The sequence below is a fragment of the Amaranthus tricolor genome, chromosome 2 (assembly GCF_026212465.1).
Source record: "Amaranthus tricolor cultivar Red isolate AtriRed21 chromosome 2, ASM2621246v1, whole genome shotgun sequence".
Taxonomy (NCBI): domain Eukaryota; kingdom Viridiplantae; phylum Streptophyta; class Magnoliopsida; order Caryophyllales; family Amaranthaceae; genus Amaranthus; species Amaranthus tricolor.
Genome location: NC_080048.1, coordinates 31,480,325 through 31,500,100, shown reverse-complemented (window position 1 = coordinate 31,500,100; position 19,776 = coordinate 31,480,325). Strand labels below are relative to the sequence as shown.

At 34.1% G+C, this 19,776-nt stretch overlaps 2 protein-coding genes and 1 long non-coding RNA gene across 5 annotated transcripts; all 3 read right to left on the bottom strand.

Moving 5' to 3' along the window:
- Nucleotides 1-379: 379 nt before the first annotated feature.
- LOC130805182 (uncharacterized) lies at nucleotides 380-6,517 on the bottom strand. 3 transcript variants are annotated; one of them, XR_009040151.1, is made up of 4 exons: nucleotides 6,251-6,517; nucleotides 5,359-5,527; nucleotides 4,766-4,944; nucleotides 380-4,298 (listed from the first exon to the last, which is right to left on the bottom strand). It is a non-coding gene; the product is annotated as an uncharacterized LOC130805182 (long non-coding RNA). The 3 variants fall into 3 exon arrangements; XR_009040149.1 differs by lacking the exon at nucleotides 4,766-4,944 and having other exon boundaries at nucleotides 381-4,298; nucleotides 6,251-6,501; XR_009040150.1 differs by lacking the exon at nucleotides 380-4,298 and having other exon boundaries at nucleotides 4,305-4,944; nucleotides 6,251-6,506.
- A 3,839-nt stretch (nucleotides 6,518-10,356) lies between these two features.
- LOC130805171 (protein MAINTENANCE OF MERISTEMS-like) lies at nucleotides 10,357-12,315 on the bottom strand. Its single transcript, XM_057669842.1, has 2 exons — nucleotides 10,707-12,315; nucleotides 10,357-10,611 (listed from the first exon to the last, which is right to left on the bottom strand). Exon 1 carries the CDS (start codon nucleotides 11,693-11,695, stop codon nucleotides 11,267-11,269), a length of 429 nt encoding a protein of 142 aa, XP_057525825.1. The 5' UTR covers nucleotides 11,696-12,315; the 3' UTR covers nucleotides 10,357-10,611; nucleotides 10,707-11,266.
- Nucleotides 12,316-13,410: 1,095 nt separating this feature from the next.
- Nucleotides 13,411-16,891, bottom strand: LOC130805164 (annexin D5). The gene is made up of 6 exons (XM_057669833.1): nucleotides 16,648-16,891; nucleotides 15,558-15,703; nucleotides 15,276-15,488; nucleotides 14,956-15,171; nucleotides 14,788-14,877; nucleotides 13,411-13,802 (listed from the first exon to the last, which is right to left on the bottom strand). Exons 1-6 carry the CDS (start codon nucleotides 16,721-16,723, stop codon nucleotides 13,599-13,601), a joined length of 945 nt encoding a protein of 314 aa, XP_057525816.1. The 5' UTR covers nucleotides 16,724-16,891; the 3' UTR covers nucleotides 13,411-13,598.
- Between the last annotated feature and the right edge of the window lie 2,885 nt (nucleotides 16,892-19,776).

The window sequence follows — 19,776 nt, the reverse complement described above, 5'->3', positions numbered from 1 at the left end:
AAAAGTGATACTAATTGACGGGATTAAAGAGAGTACTATTACTATATTAGTAACTCTTTAGCAAAAAAGGACCGGAGATGGTCATGACTCAGGTTTTGGTTGGGCTCAATTAGAGCTAGACCTTATTGGTCTAAGATTTTAGACTTAGATCGAGATTCGTTAGGCCTAATGGTTCTAGCCTTCTAGGGTTTAAATAAGTTTATAAGAAGTTCTAAATGAGTCTTTTTTTTAATTACAGAGTAGTCTGTGAAAAGGAGAAAATTAAAAGAGATATAATTTCAGAAACTTGTCCAAAAATGTGACACTTACTGCAATAGAGACAAGACCCTATTCCTCTTTAGTTAATATAATCATGTTCATGTATGAAAATATACATTTCTATATATAATGAAAAATTACCCTAAATAATCCAACATTTTTGGGATTTTTCTACAATAATCTCACATATTGATTAACCATAAATAATCTGACCTTAAGAAGATCTTTGCTTTCGGTACATTTAGGTTACCTGCTACTTGTTGAAGAAGTCATTTTGAATTAGAAAGATGATAAATTACAATTAAAAAAATTTTTAAAAAAATATATACCCCTTAATAGGGATGGCAATGGGTCGGACTCGGCTCGAATTATACATACTCTGACTTTGCTCCGGATTTTAGTCGAACTTTTTTTTTCAGTCCACCTCCACTCGGAGTTGGATTATGCATACTCCAAGTTTGCCCGACTCGGACCTCCAACGGAGTCGGATACGGAGTCGGATTATTATCAAACTTTATCGTTGTGATATTGTACTAATGATTTAAAACATACGAAGTTAACAAAATATATTTTTCAAATACAATTTAACAAAAAAATATGTACTTTGAATTCAAGTTTAATATGAGAAATATTCCTAATACTACAATTTAACAAAATTTTCTCGCATTTTGATTTAACGTATTTTATTTCTCTTGATCTAATATGTCGTATTTTGATTGAATGATCGATCTAAATAAAAATACCAAGTAGTTTTTCAAAATCGAAAATTACAATTAGTATGAGAGAGCTTGAATTAGTCACGTCTAGAGTTTTAAAGGAAATAAAATATTGGGTTAAAAGTCAAATTCAAAGTCAGATTTCCTTCAGGGTCGGAGTCGGGTCGGAGTGTCGGATTTTTAATAAGGTCCAACTCTGGTCCGTCTCTAACTCGAATTTGAATCGTGAAGTCGGAGTTGGAGTCGGATAACTTTTCCTCGGACTCGAATCGGATTATTTTCTTCGGATCGAGTCGGACTAGGGTCATATTCGGACTGGAATGAATTGCCATCCCTACCCCTTAACAATTCAGCCACACTGCCACCCCTCCCTCTCACCGGAGATACCATCACGCAGCCACTACCATCACCGCCAATTGCTTTTCTTTAGTGGCGCACAACCCTACCCACAAAATTACAGGTCCCAGAACCCCTTTACAACCCAGGCCCAAGACCTAGTCGCACCACATTCTGATTCAACTCATCACCACCTTCAAACCTTAAAAATTTTCAAGTGGGTTAAAGATGATATATTCATCTGGGTTTACTTCATCAAGAAGGTCATGTCAATGTCAGAATATTTTGTCTAAGAAGGAGAGAAATGAAATTGGTTTTGGGAATATAGAAAAAAGGGGAATGTGGATTGGGAGTGAAGAAGAGGTTGTGATGGTTGAATACAATCTATCAACTTTCTGAAGAACAAATTAATTCTGTTAAAAGAAATTGGGTTTGAGGGTTTGCTCCATTTAAAGGCGATGATTCAATTACCAAAATGCTTTCCTGGTTAGTTAACAATTTTGACCAAAGTAGTCGTTACTTTGAAATAAGTCCTAGAATTAGATTAGTATTGACCCCGTATGACGTGCATAATGTTTTCGGTCTTCCTTTGAAAGAGGGAACAACTTTATTAACTGTATAGGAATGTTAAAGATGACCCTGAATTGCATTTTAAAAGGAAGTTAAAGGATATCTTAAATTTAGACAAGGGTACCTTTGCAAATGGCAGAGAAGAAAACATTGGAATTGAAAGAAGATGGTGAGAAGATATGAGGTTGGCAATAGGAGAGTCAAATGTGGATCAAATTAAAACCTATAATTGGTGCTCTTATTCTATTGACAGATTTTGTGAAGCTGACAAGGCTTACAAGCATAGCAAATTTATTATATGTCACTTCATGTGAGGAGTGTTCAGTGCCAACTGCCAAGAAATATGACTTGGTACTTGTTACCATTTGTAACGCCATGCTCATGTACTTGATTCACAATTGTATCCATGGCATGTGTAAATTAATTCTCAAAATCACGAAAAAGTGTCTCTGTGTAAACCTTCGAGGCATGCTCCAGTAGTCCAATCAGGGGCATATGTGAAGTTGGGACTGATTTTGTATGGTGAAACTTATCATAAATTTCTAAACTTGTCTAACGTATCATTGTGTCCTCAAACATGTGGAAGAACTCAATCAAGGTTGTCCTTTTATTGGCTCGAAAACCAACTGCACGGTTTGAGCTTTCATTTCTCCGTGAAGATAGAATACCAGCCGAGAAGAAGTCTTTACTTAACGTCGTTGCCCCTTTTCGTTCAAATTATACAACCTATTGAACCATTTGTTATTCTCTAGCTTATATGTTGTTATCATCAACTTCCAACACGCCTCAAACTCATCCTTGTTTGAGCATCCACTCAAGCACTTGTGGAAGGTTTTCTTGAATGTTGTGTCCTTCTTTAGTGCATCGTACCGCTTAACAACATTCTGAGTTATGTGCCAAACATCTGTGCCTTGATCCAGGAAAACAGTTTTTTATTGCCTACATGGCTGCATCTTGGTCTGTAAATATGGTCTCTAGACACTTTTCGCCCATTGACTTAATAAAAGTGTTAAGAAGCCATACGAATGACTCAACAGTCTCACCTCTCATAAATGCTCAAGCAAACACTGTGTTCTTCAAATGGTTGTTAATACGAACAAAGAGGGCACATATGAGATTATACTTGTTCTTCTTATAAGTTGTGTCCATTACAATCACATCACCGAATATCTTATAATCTTCCAACATCACATCATCTCTCCAAAATATACAACAAATCCGATCTTCTTTGTTGAGTCTAACTTGATAAAAGAAGTCTGGATTATCAGAAAGTTTCTGGTTGGAAATTGATGAGTTTTACGGTACAAAATTAGTCCCAACTTCACATATGCCCCTAATTGGGCTACTAGAGCATGCCTCAGAGGTTTACACGGAGACACATTTTCGTGGTTTTGAAAATAAATTTATAAATGCCACGGTTACAATAGTGAATCAAGTACATGAACATGACGTTACACATGGTAACAAGTACCAAGTCATATTTCCCGACATTGAACACTCCTCACATAAAGTGAAATCCAAGGTTGATACAATAACATGTTCGTGTAAGAGTTTTAAGGAGTTTTGATGGTTGTGCTACCACATCATAAGAATTTTACATATGTTTTCTATTGTGAGGATTTCGAAATAGTACATCATGTCTAGGTGGACAAAATTTAGAGATTCCCCAACTTTCTGCTTATAGGATAAGTTTCAGTTTCAAGAATCCCAAACCCAAAACGCAAATTAGTTTGTTTTCCAATATATGTAAACCTCAAACGATAATAAACGATCTCCAACAAAATTAAACAACCACAATGAAATTGCAAGTTACCATTTTTGTAAGCCTTGTCGCTTCACAAAATTTGTCAATAACATAGGGGCATCAATCGTAGCTTTTAATTTGATCCACATTTGACACTAATATTGCCAACATCATATCTACTAACTTCTTCTGATGCGGAGTCAAAAAGCTTGAGAAAGCATGAATCACAAACAATTTTTTAAAAGTCTCATCACTTCTTTCAATTTCAATATTTTTTTCTCCACCATTTGCAAAGTTAGATCTTTGTCCAAATTAAAGATGTTTTTTAACTCTTTTTAAAATGGAAATCAGGATTATCTTTAACATTCATACGACACTCAATGACGTTGTTTCCCTCAATCAAAGGAAGACCAAAAAAATCATGCACGTCGTATAGGGTCAATACAAATCCAACTCTAGAATGTATTTCAATGTAACGACTACTTTAGTCAAAATTATTAATTAACCAAGGAAGCATTTTGGTAATTAGTTCGTCACCCTTAAATGGAGCAAGCCCTCAAACCCAATTTCTTAAACAGAATTAATTTGTTCTTCAGAAAGTTGATTGATTATATTGTACAAATGATATGGACGACAGTCGACACCTTGTCTCAAAACAATCAACATCTTCGATCCTGGAATAACATGACACATGTAGCATACAATTAAATGACCAAGTCAATCAATAAACAAAATATAATAAACATATGCACAAACACACTATAATAAACATATGCACAAACAGTAAGGTAACACTCTGACAAGTCAGTGACCCTTGTTGTGATTAAATGTTACCCCACTTGTAAAACATAGTTACCCTTTTTTTTCAACTAGTTGAGGTTTTGTCAAAGTAATAAATCTTGTGCTTCTTGTCAAGTTAAGGGTTTTTCTAGTTTTCAGCTTGTTAGGATTTTCATGACTGTACGAAGCTACCTACGAAAATAACAAATAAAGAACAAATAATGCTCTTTTAGGAGCTAGCTTATCTATAATAAGGAAGTTAACCATGGTATATACATATTGCATAGCCATATGAACACATAATCTTGATGATTTTATATGCATTTTCAAGGAGTTTGAGCAGCACCCACAAATTTATTACCATTATCTTCAGTGGTATTAATAGTTGAGCTTGTGCGATACACTTGATTGGAATCGTCAAGTCCACAGGTCCACAATGAATTTATTTCCCAGGGGGAGGGCATCTCCCACTGCGTTGCCCCATACCTCTTTTAATAACTCCTATGTACTCTTCGGTAAACAGTCCTCAATTATAAATACCTTCAATCATGTTTATAATCTATTAGCACATTCAACTTATCCTCCCTTATCTTTCATCTATAATTTTATTGTTATGAGGCATCCAGAAGCAATTAGACTGCATACTAAAAGTCAATTCCTCTCCACAATATAAAAGTTGATGCAATTAAAATCTTAGTTTTCATAACAACAAAAATGCAAATAAGCTCTTAGTTTATCTTATAAGCATAACTTATCTTACTATAATTTTTGACAGGTATGTAGTGTTGGTTAATTAAAAATGCAATTAAGCTCTTAGGTTATTCTTAAGCACATATTATACATCAAAAGGTAATACTCTACTTAATATCCAAGCTGAAATTTAAAATTTTAGAAACCAACATCATCCAACTATTTTACAAATCAAAAAACAACATTAGAACAAAACAAACTTACACTTGCACTTCAGAGTTTCCAGCAACCTTATTTCCTTTTTTCTTAGATTCAATCATTTTAGATTTTCCCTTCCTTTTCCTCTAAGTAGGCTTGACATCAGATTCTTCAGTATCATTAATGTTGTGTTTACTCGTTTTCTTATATTCAGAATCTGATTCAATAGACATACCTATAAACACAAACCAAAATTTCTTTTCACCACCTTAGCAAAAACGGCAACAACAGCAACGAAACATAATAAAGGGCAACAACATCACACAAAAGCTCAACCAAAGACAAAAAACAATAAATCAACAGCTAAGATTGAAAACTAATTAAGTAAAAGAAATTGGGATTGGGTTTAGTCTTCTCTAAATTTTCTATACATTTTCAGAAATCCAATTTAGGATAGACGTGAACAACCCCATTCATAAATATAACCTCAATTCCGGAAGCTATTTTTCCATAGCGCTCTTATAGAAAAGCTTCAAATTGGTTCAACTTAGAAGTTTTTGTAAACCATGGTGACCTCATTGTTATACATAGTTACCCCTTTTATAGATTTAAGTTGCCTGTGGTGATCAAATAATTTATTTGAAATCTACATTGTTTGTGATGCAACAAAAAATTATCAATTATTTGCAGGTTGGAAAAAGCAAACGCCACTTCCAATCAAAGTTGAATTAAGCATAATTTCAAGTATCTCACATGCAAATATTCAAACGCTTCACTTCAAGATACTCCAAGGAAAAAAAATTAAATGAAACAAACATAATTTCAAGCAAACGCCTCAAAGTTCATGATAAAATCTTAAAAAAAATTAGCATCAATTGCAATTTGCAATGATAGTTTGAATGTTTAATTTAATATAAAGCAACAATGATAAAAAAAAATAGTTGAAAAGAAATTTTACCTCTCTTTTATGAAACCCTACAAAATTGTGAGCAATGAGTGAGAAGAGCGATCAAGGCCTTTGGCGAGTGATCGGTAATGGTGTTTGGCGATCGGTGATCGGCGAGTGAGACGAATAGCAGCTAGAGACGAGTTGCAGTGAGAGACGAGGAGTAAGAGCGTTAAAAGTTTTGTTTGGGTTTTGTTTGAATAGTACTTTTGTTTTTTGTTTTGTTTTTTATTTTTTTTTTGAAAGGAAATTTGGAAGTAGACTAAGGGGGTCAGAGTGTTCAAAGTTGGTCCTCCCAAAAGTTAAGGTGGGCCAAGTCTAGCTTAGATTTATTTTGCGGTATGAATGGGAGTTGTTTCTAGAAACCACGACAAACAATATCATATAATAAGTTATATTACCTCTTTTAAAAGTTGGACATTATTATTTATCGTCATTCTTTTCATTATCGTCACCTTTTCAATTTATTGCCATTTTTATATTAATGAAATGACGAAAATGCTTCTGGACTAGAATTTGCTTAACACACTTCAATCTCACTTATTAACACTTTTATCATTTTAAAAACATTAAATCAAAAGTTAAAGCGTAATCCCGAACATTTTTTTGCCACCCTATATATATTGAATCTCCAGTAGCGCCCCTGCATAATATACGAACTCAAACACGGTAATATCTCTCTAAAAACGCTCTTTGAGTTTAAATAAGCTAAAAGTTGGAATCGATTTACAATGACTAACGAAAGCGACTATGAATCTGATTCGGTACGTATTTTAATTGATTTGAATAGGTGTTTTTTATTTAAAAAAATTAAAGTCGCAAAAAAGTGCGTCTGGACCATGGCTGAGTCGCACAAACCTTGCGACTAGATCGCGGTTCAGTCGCACAAAACATGTGACTAAATCGCGGTCCAGTCGCACGTTTTGTGCGAATCAGCCACAGTTTGGTCGCGTGCGACTGAATTTTCTTTTTTTTCTCTTTTTTATTTAAATTATTTTTTATTTTCTTATTATTTAATATACGTTGTATTAAATTATTTTATTTTATAATTTATATTATTATTATTATTTAAATTATTCAAATAATTTTTTATTTATTTTGTAATTTATATTATTATTATGTAAATTATTTTATAATTTATATCATTATTATTATTATTATTATTATTATTATTATTATTATTATTATTATTATTATTGTTATTATTATTTAATATACGTTGTAGTAAATTATTTTATTCTGTAATTTATATTATTATTATTTAAATTATTTAAATAATTTTTTATTTATATTTTAATTTATATTATTATTATTTAAATTATTTTATAATTTATATTATAATTTTCTTATTATTTTCTTATTATTGAATATTATTTTTTTATTATTATTAGAATTATTTTATTTTATATATATTTTAATTTAGTTGAAATTTTAATTATTAAAGTAAATTATTTTTTATTTAATATTGAATATTTTTATTATTAATGTTTGTTTGTATAATGTTTTATTAACCTAATCTATGATTTTTGTTTGTAAATTTTTGATTATAGCAAGTAGTCGTAAACCAAGAGAAAGACCTTGGACGATAAGGGTGTGTCTTGGTGAAAAAGGAAGACATAACCACTCGTTCTTAGTATACAGAGATGGTCATGTAAGAGCAAATAGGATCAATGTAGATATTTGGGAGCACATACGACAACTTAGTGCAACTGGCATGCAACCGGACTTTATCATGACTTCTATTAGAGAAAAGTTTCCTGGTTTTTTTATTAGTATGAATCAGATTTATAATGCTAGGCAATCAATAAAGAGGGAAGAGATGGAGGGTAGGACTTCCCTTCAACACTGTCTTTATATGGCCCCAGAACTTAATTACGTGGTCTTGATAGACTTGGATAATGAAGGGGGATTGAGCAGATTATTAGTTGCAAATCCTACCTCTATCCAAATGATACGTACGTGGCCGTATGTTTTTTTTATAGATACAACGTACAAAACAAACAAACAAAAGTGGCCACTGTGTGAATCGAAATGACGCCAACCAATCACAACTTCTTGGTTGCGTTCTATTTGATGCGAGATGAGGCGGCTGTGTCATATTCGTGGGTGTTGCAGGGATTGAGAGATATTTTTGGCACAACTCATACTCCTAGCATCATTGTAATTAATCGAGACGAAGGTTTATCTGTAGCTGTTCGTGGTGTCTTCCCAGCTAAAAAGGTTTTGTTGATTAATTATTGTCGTTCTATTTATTGAATATGTCTTAATTACGTTCAATGTTGTGTTTAATGTAGATGTGCGGCATTTGTTATGCATTTGGCATATTGCAAACGATGTTGAGAACATGGTGGACAAGTTGTGTGGCGGGAAAAAGATATCAACAAGGGCAGGTATTCAGGAAAAGTAGATGGAACCCCTTGGTTGAAAGTTCTACAATCGACGAATTTGAACATAGATGGCAATCGATCGTGACTATCTGGTCGGTTCGGAACAAAAAGGTCGTTCGGTATTTGGCTGGAACATGGATTCCACTTAGAGAGAAGTTTGTGCGTGCGTGGACGAATGAATGTTTACACATGGGTAACCAGACTACCAGCAGAGTTGAAAGCCAACACTCGTCTTTCATGTATTATCTCGGTAGCAGTAATAGCTCATTTGATACCCTGTTTAAAAGGGCACACGAAAAGATTACAAACCAGCAAGCTAGGATCCGACAAGCGCTACAAGAATCCATGAATTATGTAGCAAGATCGTTGCGACAACATTTCTTTAGACCTTTATATCGCCATGTATCTATCTATGCCTTGGAGCAGCTGCGGCTTTAGCATAACCGTGTGTTAGATTTGGGTGATTATGTACTTAATAAATGCGGTTATATACTACAACGCACCCATGGATTGCCGTGTGCTTGTTATTTATATATGTCCATCAGTTCACAAGGTGCTTTGTATTTGAATGACATTCATCCATTCTAGAGTACTTTGACGTACACAGAGGTAGGAGATGACACCAACGAAGAAGTACGAAACATGAACGCTGATGACAAAGAGTACTTTCAATCTTTGGTCAATGAAGTCTTAAAATCTGATCCCGCAGTTGTACGACGCTTGTCTCAGGTACTTGAGTATAAACTACACCCTGATGGAGCCGATATACCTGAGCCTTACGCAAGTCCACCTAGTAAGGGAAGATCAACCACAAGCAAAACCCTTAGACGAAATAAAAGCGCGTTTGAATATAGTAGATCATCTTCTCGTGGTCGAGGGTCTAGATCTTCATCCCCAGGGAGATCAAGTGGTAGATCTAGTGGTCGGGAAACACAAACCTCAGTTGGAATTACTTTTAGCTTCAACTTATCCGGTACACAAACTTTAGATGATCCAGGAGGTTGTGATTTTTAACTATTTCTATGGCCTAATCACATCCCGCACATTCTTCCTCCTTACTTGTTTGATTGGATTGATGTCTTAGGTGATGGTAACTGTGGATTTAGAGCTATTGCCGCCAAGGAGTTGGGAGGCGAGGAGGCATGGCCTCTTTTAAGACGTGCTATGTGTATGGAAATGCAAATGAATAGAGACCAATACCTAAGTTTGTATCTATCGCAGGAGTCGTTAGACGATGCTATATTCAGAATTTGTTCGCACGGCAATGGACCTGCTCCTTTTATTCACTGGATAGATGCACTGATGACATTGTACTCTGCAGCAACATTTCTTAACATTGGCATTGCTTATTATGATTCTGCTGACGGTAATCCGCTGTACAACTATTTAGTTCTTCCGTTAAGGAAAGCATTAGGCGTGCATAGTGTAAATAAAGTTATACATATATGTTGGGTGAATAGAAATCATTTTGTTCAACTATTAATGAACGACGATTCATCTCCACTGCCGCCAGTCCATCAACGTTGGAGAGAAGCAGTTGACAATTTTTCCAAACATATAGAAACATATTTTACTAGTAGCATTATGCTTTGGAATAAACTATGTGGGCCACGACCACCACAACGTATTAACACCGCTGAAGATGCTGTAAATTTAGATAGTGTATAGTGTAACGTGATGTAAACATGTATAACAATGTAGATGAAATTCAATATGTATAGTAATGTTGTAAATTAATAAAAGCATTGATGTAAACATGAATTAAATTTAATGTAAAAAGCGTTGATGTAAATAAATAAAAGCATTAATGTAAATTAGATTAAATACAGACTATAAAGGGCCATGCCCCTTAAGCTGCCATTTAGCAAATAAACCTTTAACATCAGCAAGGTATACATCTAAAGCATGTCTTTCCCGAGGAGTCATTTCCACAACAGCAGGTAATCTCGCCAATGGAGCGACTCGACTCGGCCATTCATTCAAAAACTGAAAAAAAAGGAAAAAGGGTGTGAATAAGATATTAAACAGTATCTAAATAACACAACGACATAATAGAAAACAAATAAATTAAAAAAACTAACGTATTCCAATCTGCTTTCAGCTGGACCAAAACCGGCACTCGGTCTTCGCCGGGGACGACGTATGGGTAGGTGCACACTCTGAACCAGTCAACGTAACTAGGATCAGCCTCTGATGGAACAGATGTCCGACGAAGTGCCTAATCACCAAGACGGGCACTATACGAGAACCTACTCCATGCCTCCAAGTACACAGGTGGAGAAGCAAAGGTCACGGAGTAGGTACCGTGTGCCAGTCGTACCGCCTGGGCTGGTCTCAGAGGAGGGGAAATAGCCTGCACAAAGCCGACCTATCGCACTGTCCTCTCCGGAAAATACACATCGACAATATCAAAGCAAGTGATACCCCCGATGAAGGTAGTGCGTGGGTGCTCATTCAGCAATGCCCTTGGAGAAGACATGTACGAAGTCCATTCCACTTGCATACAAGCCAAGTTAACATATAAAAATAATCTAAAATTAAAATAACCTGCATAAAAAGTGTGATGTGATGTACAATACCTGAGTCTCCGTCATGCAGTCCAGTATACTTCTGTAGTCCCTCAACCTGTAGATCTCACGACCTAGAGTAATGTGAGGTAACCCGCAATGGTCTTGCAACCAGCCCTAGATGCCATTCCCAGTTGGCGATAGATGTAGGCCAGCGTCACCGCACCCCAGGCGATCTTATCCTGATCGACGTTGATGGCAAGTATCGGGTGAGGTCGCATGCCAGTTTTAGTCTTATCTGTCAGCAGGGTAGAGTCGACAATAGCCATGTAGTAGGCTATCGACTGGGTCTCCATAGCTTGGGACCGATGACACAACTGCATCACTTTAGCAACATTGACACAATCGCTGGTGAATATCCCTTTCCGTCGTAGCTCGGACATGGGCTCCCCAAACAGATTAGTAATACCGACCTGCCACTCCCCCTCAGAAGGCTCAGTAGGTAGAGAACCTTCAATACCTATGCCCAATATGCGTTGCACGTCGTGCAACATAATCGTCATCTCCCCCTATGGCATGTGGAAGGTGTTCGTATCTGACTGCCACCTCTCCACGAAGGCCGATATCAAAGCACAGTCGATGTGCTGGTACATAATGTATGGTAGCCGGCCGAGGGGAATAGCAGGTAAGACATCGTAAAGCGCATCGGTCATATCCCGCAGTCCGATGATCGCCTCCAACGGCTTCTTTCTACTACGGCATTCCAGAACCGGAGGCGTACGCTCAGAGCCGTCAAAAATAACTTTAGCTTTGTGCCCGCCATAGTTGGGTATCAAGCGCGTATCTGTGGGGCCCCCGGGGTGGGGCGATGTGACAAACCAGTCCGTTCCAGCAGACTGTGAGCGCATGCTCCCCCTTGGCAGCTCATTATCAACAAGACTATGTCCGGCACACTTAGATGTGCCTGAAGAACTAGGGCCGGCACGTGCGAATCTCCCGTCGGGCCCCCGGACAATAGTTTCTAAAAATTATACTCTGAGCAGGGTAGGCCTAAAATTATTCCCACTCAGCAAGTTTCTAAAAAAACCTTTTCCTTTCCCGTGAGTACCAGCCATTTATTACAATTTTTGATAATTTAATTAACTATTATTAATAAATAAACATAATCAAACGTTACATTAAATTAAACACATGAACAAAAGACAATAATTAATTAGCAACAACAATATTTAACTAATCATTATCAACAAATATAATGTAAGAACATATATTATTATTATTATTATTATTATTATTATTATTATTATTATTATTATTATTATTATTGTTAATATTATTGTAATTAATTTTCTAAATTAACAATAATCATAATAATAATAATAATAATATTAACAAAAATAATAACATTAATAATAATCATAACAATAATAATAATCATAGCACTAATAACAAAAACAATATTTAAAAATAAAATTATAGAAAAATTTACTGACAATAAAAATAACAACAACAACATCACCAACAAAAATAATAAAAATAATATTTAAAAGAATTTAAAAAAGTTAATAATAATAATAATAATAACAATAATAATAATAATAATAATAATAATAATAATAATAATAATAATAATAATAAAAATATTTTAAAAAATAAATTAAATATAATAATTAAAACAAAAATAAAAATTTTATAATAATAATAATAACAATCACAATAATAATAATAATAATAATAATAATAATAATAATAATAATAATAATAATAATAACAATAATAATAATAATAATAATAATAATAATAACAATAATAATATAAATAAAATTAATAATAATTATTCATAAGAAAACGAAAAAAAAATTAAAAAATTGGGCCAGTCGCAGAAAATCCGCGAGCCCACCACGGGTCAGTCGCAGGAAACCCGCAACTCGACCGTGGTATCGTGCGACTGAGGCGCGGTCGAGTCGCGAGTTTCCTGTGACTGACTCGCGATGGGCTCGCGGATTTCCTGCGACTGGCCCATTTAAATTTTTTTTTTTACTTTTTTTTAAAATTTAAAATAATACGATTCGAATAAAAATTACCTCGATTAATTGTTTGCGGATTGAATTTCTTAGTTTTTGCTCCAAAACTTTTTATGTTGTAATTTTGTTTTTTAAGTGTGATAAAAGAGTTACTTAGTGAGGTTGGAGTATAAATAAGAAATTTTAAGTCCAGTGGCAAATTTATAATTTTTTAAAGTCTAAGGGTAAATTTGTAATTTTATTGGAGGTGATGATAAAATAAAAAGGATGACAATATTTAAGGATTAAGTTTAAAATTGCACACTCTAAATACAAGAAAAGACTCGATTCATACATAAATCAATCAACTCGGTGCAAGTACCAAGTTTTCACAGCATACATAATCTAAAAAGCTCAATCCCAAAGATTCTATGAACATACCCAATAGACACACGGTATATACTCAATGGTTAGGACCCAGGAGAGCAAGAAGAAATTTCCGGTAATTGCCAGAAGTTTCTGAGTGAACTGCATCAACCAATGACTTGTGATACTTCTTCGCATACTCGGCTTTTATGTACACCATATCAATCTCGACCCTTGTCACAATAACCCTGATAAGTGTGGAGTCGTCAGTTCCCAAGCCCTTCATTGCTTTACGCAATCTCTGTAAATTGAAATGCAACAAGAAGAGGAGTCAAAAGATTGATACCATAATGGTTTTGATAAGTTAACTTGAGCCACCTCATAGTATCATGGAACATTAAGAAGAGTAGTCAATAGATGGATCGAGATTTCTAGGAGGAACCACTTAACAGAAACACTGGCTACTGAGCACAGAATATGGTAACATTACCCACGACGCATTTATACTTAAACTCTTAAGGGAATAACATTTTCCTGCCATGAGAAAGGGAATTGGAGGCTTTTTTTGTTTTTTTTTTTTTGCCTATTGGAAAAACTACTTCTAGGAACCAATTGTGACTGCATTAGAACTCCTTCTCCATCTAAACTAGCCAGACAATAAGCCATCCAAACAAGAAAGGATCAAAAGGGTCATCGATGGAAAAAAGTATGTCATAGAGAATTTCAAAAGCAAGTCGACTAACAACAATGGATATTGCAGCCTAATCAGGAGCAAAGTTGGGATGGTAACACTCGGGCATGTTTAGGGTTTCTAAAGGGAAGATATGTAGGATGTGGCAAGTTTAGTTTCGAACAGTACCTCGTCGCAAAATTAAATGGTGCCAACTGCCAACTACCATGCCATAGATTCACAAGCTTAGAAACTAGTGCTAAATATCCACTTACTATAGGCACTTCATTTGGGAAGATAGAAAGATATAAAATCATGTCCTTGTAAACAATTGAATGCAGTAAAATTGCAAAAGAATTACAACAAAATGTAAGCAACTTAAATTACTGCTAGTAAGCCCTGGAATTTCCAGTATAAAGCAAATAATGTAGAATATGCAGTAGATATCTTATCTATAAATGAAAGATTTTCCAACCTAAATCTGAATTTTTATGTCAACAATTTAAAAAAACGGGATCCTCATGTTCGTCATTGTAACTTTTATGATTTGCACCTCCATAGATAGGCATCATGACAAAGAAAACACGGATTTGATAACAAAATATTGAAGAGTCACCTTTGCAAAATATTTTGCTGGGTTTTCCGCACATCTTAGAATTGACAGAAGACCAAATGCAAACAATCCTGATGTCTCCTTCTTTATAGCCTGCACCACATAGTAATTAAACTTAGCTTCGTATTTTTCAAAATATCTGTGTACAATGATGCCAACACAACGAAGTACCTTCTCAAGAGAATGCCCATACATGCTATGATAGGCTGAATCTATACCAGCTAGGTGTGCCCTGCCTCTTCCAGTAAAAATGTTTATGAACATGTCCTCATCAGTTCCTAGCCTCTTCTCTCCAGCTTTATATAGCATCTTTGCGTCATTCTCTGCCATCATTATATCAAATTCAGGACCTTCATAGCGCGGTAAGCTTGCATATGCTAGTAAAAGCTGCAGCAATGTGATAATCACCCTTTTCAGCATTCCTCGGTTAAGCTCAATGTTTTTCTTATAAGATATTGTATGTCAAGAGTTAGACAAAGAACAGAAGATACCTTCTTGTGATCCCCAGAAGTATAACTTTCCAGATCCTGCTCTAGGTAGGAACCAAACTTTGCCAGGTAGATCTGTTTGAAGGTCATTATCTGCGTAGGTGTACGAGAACATATAACTTCAGTGACACCTCTGAGATCATTTGCAAGCAATGCTTTCCTCACAACAACAGCATCACGCGTTGCTGGATCTTGCATCCAAAGCAAAACTGCTTCCTGAACAGCATGGGGGTTAGTTATTTATCCTTCTCAATAACAACTAGTGAATCCAAGCTTATGCCATACCTCTGTATTGCCACTGAGCTCCTTCTTCAAACGCTGGAGAAGGTCTTCATGGTACATAGCTTTGTATTCGTGTTGAATAATCCCACGCTGTGTAGCATCACGGTGAGCAAGAATACCAATCACAGTAGAAGTGTCACAACCAAATCCTGGTAAAATAAGAATTCAACAAATAACCAACATTTTATATAAGACTATGATTTGTTTAAAATACTACTATTACAAAAAAATCCAAATTGTCTTCCTATACTACAGCTATTTGCCCCCTGAATTCATTCTTTACTTTGTCCCTCTCGTTTAGCACCACTTAAAATTTCAATGTGTCCCGCTAATTTTTCACCATTTCCTTTTGAATAATTTGCGAATTACACCATTAAACTTTAGCACTTCTATAAAATACAACCTCAATGTTTTTTTTAATTACAGCTACTAATGTATTAAAAGTCTACGGCGTTTAGGCCAAATTATGGCGTTCAGGCCAAATCACATAATTCAAACCATTTTGGTAGCCGGAATTTTAGGTTAACCGATTAGATTATGTGATTTAGCCTGATAGAATTTGATACTCTGATACCCTACTGTCTGTAATTAAAAAAAAAAAGAAAACATTACGACTATAATTTGCAAAAAAATCCAAAATTTTAAAGCTCTAATTTGCAAATTATTCTTAAATTTTTTCTTTAATGTTAAGTCACATTCACAAATTTATATTCTTTTCTCGTCTTAACCACTAGTCACTATACTCTATTTTTTTCCAACAAATATTTTACTTTCTACTCTATTTCCCCATTTTGCATTAGACAAACAACGGGAATAATGAAGAAAAAGACTTTAACCATCTTAATCACTTTGATCACAGAAATATGGTCGGAGATCGTGATAAGGTATTTATACTCAAATTAAAAAAAATCACAATTTTTCATTACAAATATGGAACAATGTTTACATACAAACAAATCAATTTCTAAACTTTCTTTCCACAATTTACCAAATAAGGGTTATAAAATTTAACGAAATTTGGGGAAAAAATTATAGAAAAAAAAAACAGAAAATGATGATGATGAAATTGAGATAAAAAATGGAGTTAAAATACCTTTGAAGGCTTTGTGAAGACAGACAACATCATCACGAGGAGAAGACAAAGTTGGAGGAATACTAAGAGTCGACATTTTCGTATCACCAAGAATTTTCTCTCTCCTAAATTTCGATTAAAGGAATTAAATATGGTAGCGTACCTCTATTGATCAATTAAAAAATTAAATTAGGTAATCTGCTGTGCAGCTGTTCAAATAGAATTGTAGATGAGATCCAAAACAAACCAAACAAAACACGTGTTGTAGATTTTTTTTTTAATAAATAATAAATAATATTTTTTTTTTGAGTAAAAATAATATAGTAATTCCATTATACTTCCATTGTTGATGGAGTATAATTCCAGTGTCTATAATACTATTACGCCCGCGTTTAATTGATGGTACTAATCAATAAATTATCAATAAAGAAACTCTAATTTGAGATACGTTTTATATTACTATTCAAAAATTTTCCGCCATTTTTCTATTATTGACAGGAAAATTTTTTATAATTGACTTGATATTTTAGAAAATAATTAACTCATCAAAACATGTAATATTTGTTAATTGACTATAATTATATGTGATATTTATTGAAATACTTTATTTCCTTATATAAACAAAAAATAATAATATACATGTAAATCTTTATTTTAACTTAGATAATAAATCATCATTTAAGCTGACTAATTTGACTATTTTTTCAACTAAATCCTCCCTCCTATCTATCACAATTGAAAACTTTTTAAATTTTATTTGTCTCAATTATTAATAATTACTATGAGTATATGTTTTGTAGAAATACTAATGGATGATCGAATGCAACAAGAGGGGGGGGGGGGTGAATTGTTGTGTTGTTAGTTTAAGATTTTTTGCTCAACTTTTTGCGGAATTGTATCAAGTAAAGAACAAAACTTAAACTTAAAAACGAAAAGAAAAATAATAAAGGAGACAAAGATTTTACGTGGAAACCTTCTTGGCCTAATAAGAAGGAAAAACCACGACCCCCCGGGATTTCAAAATTCTCACTATGTTAAGGCAATCAATTACAATTACACATAACAATGTTTTGCTTCACTTGAAGCTTCTCAATTCTCTAAACGCTTTACTCAAAGCTTCTCTACTTAGGCCTACTTCTCTTCTCTTCTCTCCTTCTCTTTCTCTTTTCTCGATTCTATTCTCTATTCCCTTAGACTTCCCATAAGTCTAATTACAACAAAACACTCATTAACCCTTACAAGGCCATTTCTCTTCTCTATTCCCTTAGACTTTCCATAAGTCTAATTACAACAAATCACATCAACCCTTACAAGGCCAATTCTCATAAAGATCAAAATGAAATTGTTGCTTAAGAAAAATATTATAAATTAATTGGCATTTAAAACTTAGAATATTTTTCTCAATTAATCCTCCCTTAGATGGACACTCTCAATGCAACATTCATTCATTCATCCATCCATGCATACTGAACCGTAATTTCCCTCTTTTATAAGGGGAACAGCAAGTAGTGCACTTAGCCCATGTTCTCCACGAGTTGCACATATCCCACGTTCTCCATAACTTACTTGCTCCCAAAGAAAATGGAAAGTTAGTTAAAGGTAGGAGTGGAATGTAACTGCTGTACACATGCACGGTTAAAACATCATGGGTTAAGGAAGATCCTATTTTATAGGAGACCAATTCAAAGAAGAGAACAAGTCTCTTGAATTCCGAGTTTATAGGAGATAAACAAGGAGTTGATTTTCTCCATGTTTTTAGGCGAATTAAAATCATTTTGCCAATTAATAAATAAATTTAAATAAGCAACTAATTAAATTTTAACCTTTTACATTAACTAAAAACAGAAAATATAATTTTCGTAACTTCCAGTCAATGTCTTCTTCGGACCTGTATCGTGAGGAACCGCACACTGTCTCCATCTACAACATTCGTCAGAACTTCAACTCTAGGAACAGTAAACTGTCTTCAAGAGCAATTTCCCAACTTCTTGGATATTTGAGACATGTACTTCTTTCACGAATCAAGTCATAGGCTTCATCAACGATTCACATTAAATCGGATATATACCTACAAAACAATCTCTAAAATATGTTTGTTTATTTAAAAGTAAAGTCATCATCAAAACCTTAAGAGGCCAACATGTTTTAATATTGTTGTATAATAAATTATTTATTCACTTTGCTAATGATAATATCATAACAAATATAAAGATTTAATAATTAAGTTTATGTTATAAATGAATTAATTACTCCCTCCGTTCTTTTATGTTTTTCCACCTAATTATAACGGGTAATTTCATAAGTTTTTCCACTTTAAAATACTTTTTATATTTGAAAAGTTTTATTCCCATTTTTAACCCTTATAAACCCCTCATTTCCCCTTATTTTACCCGGTTTTAACTTGGATTCTTAAATGTTTTGTTGGGCGTTGTGTTTGTCATTATGATCCCTGGTTACTTCTTTTCATCCTCCTCCTTGTAGTCGTTATTTTTTCTCTTCTCTGAAAACCATTTCCATGGCTTTTAAAGCTCTCATCCCCCTGTTTCTTGTTCATTTTTAGTTCAATTTAACTGAATTAAAATACAGATCGGTTTATTCTCCACATTTTAAGGTTTGTTTTGTTATTTTTGGCAAAGTTTAGGATTGCATGCCCCTTGTTTCGAGGTTCCTTCATTCGCCATTGTTATTTGTTGAAGCTTTATTTTTTTTGAGATGGATAAACATGAATCTCAGAGTGATTCTACAATCTCTTCGTATCTGTATGATGGTCTATGTGAATATGGAGAATTTTGTTCTTGTTCCATTCATGGTCGTTCACATTCATATTCAAATGAAATTTTTGTATACGCCCCTGTGATGTAAACTTTTTTGAGGGTTTTTGACCTCTAATTTCTGAAAAAATAACTCTAATTACTTGATCGAGTAGAATTTGTTTAACCTAAACACATCAATTGATTTTTGTATTCATGTTTAGTTACTTCATTTGGTGATGAAAATTCTAAAATGTGAGAGGATTCATAACCTCTATGATGAATCAAGGTTTTTTTTTTCTGAAATAATGTTAAATAATGAAGTTACTTAGCAAAAACATGAACTTTAATCATTCATATGGATTTGACTTCACTGCCATACGGGACCTTTTCTTTGTGT

Bases quoted from the DNA above. Each gene is read 5' to 3' on its own strand.
- LOC130805164 (XM_057669833.1), bottom strand. From the start codon at position 16,723: ATGTCGACTCTTAGTATTCCTCCAACTTTGTCTTCTCCTCGTGATGAT. The intron at 15,172-15,275 runs GTATCTTCTGTT...ACATTGCTGCAG, and splicing joins CTTCTGGGGATCACAAGAAG to CTTTTACTAGCATATGCAAG. The intron at 13,803-14,787 runs GTGACTCTTCAA...TTCAATTTACAG, and splicing joins CAGCAAAATATTTTGCAAAG to AGATTGCGTAAAGCAATGAA.
- LOC130805171 (XM_057669842.1), bottom strand. From the start codon at position 11,695: ATGACGATTATGTTGCACGACGTGCAACGCATATTGGGCATAGGTATT.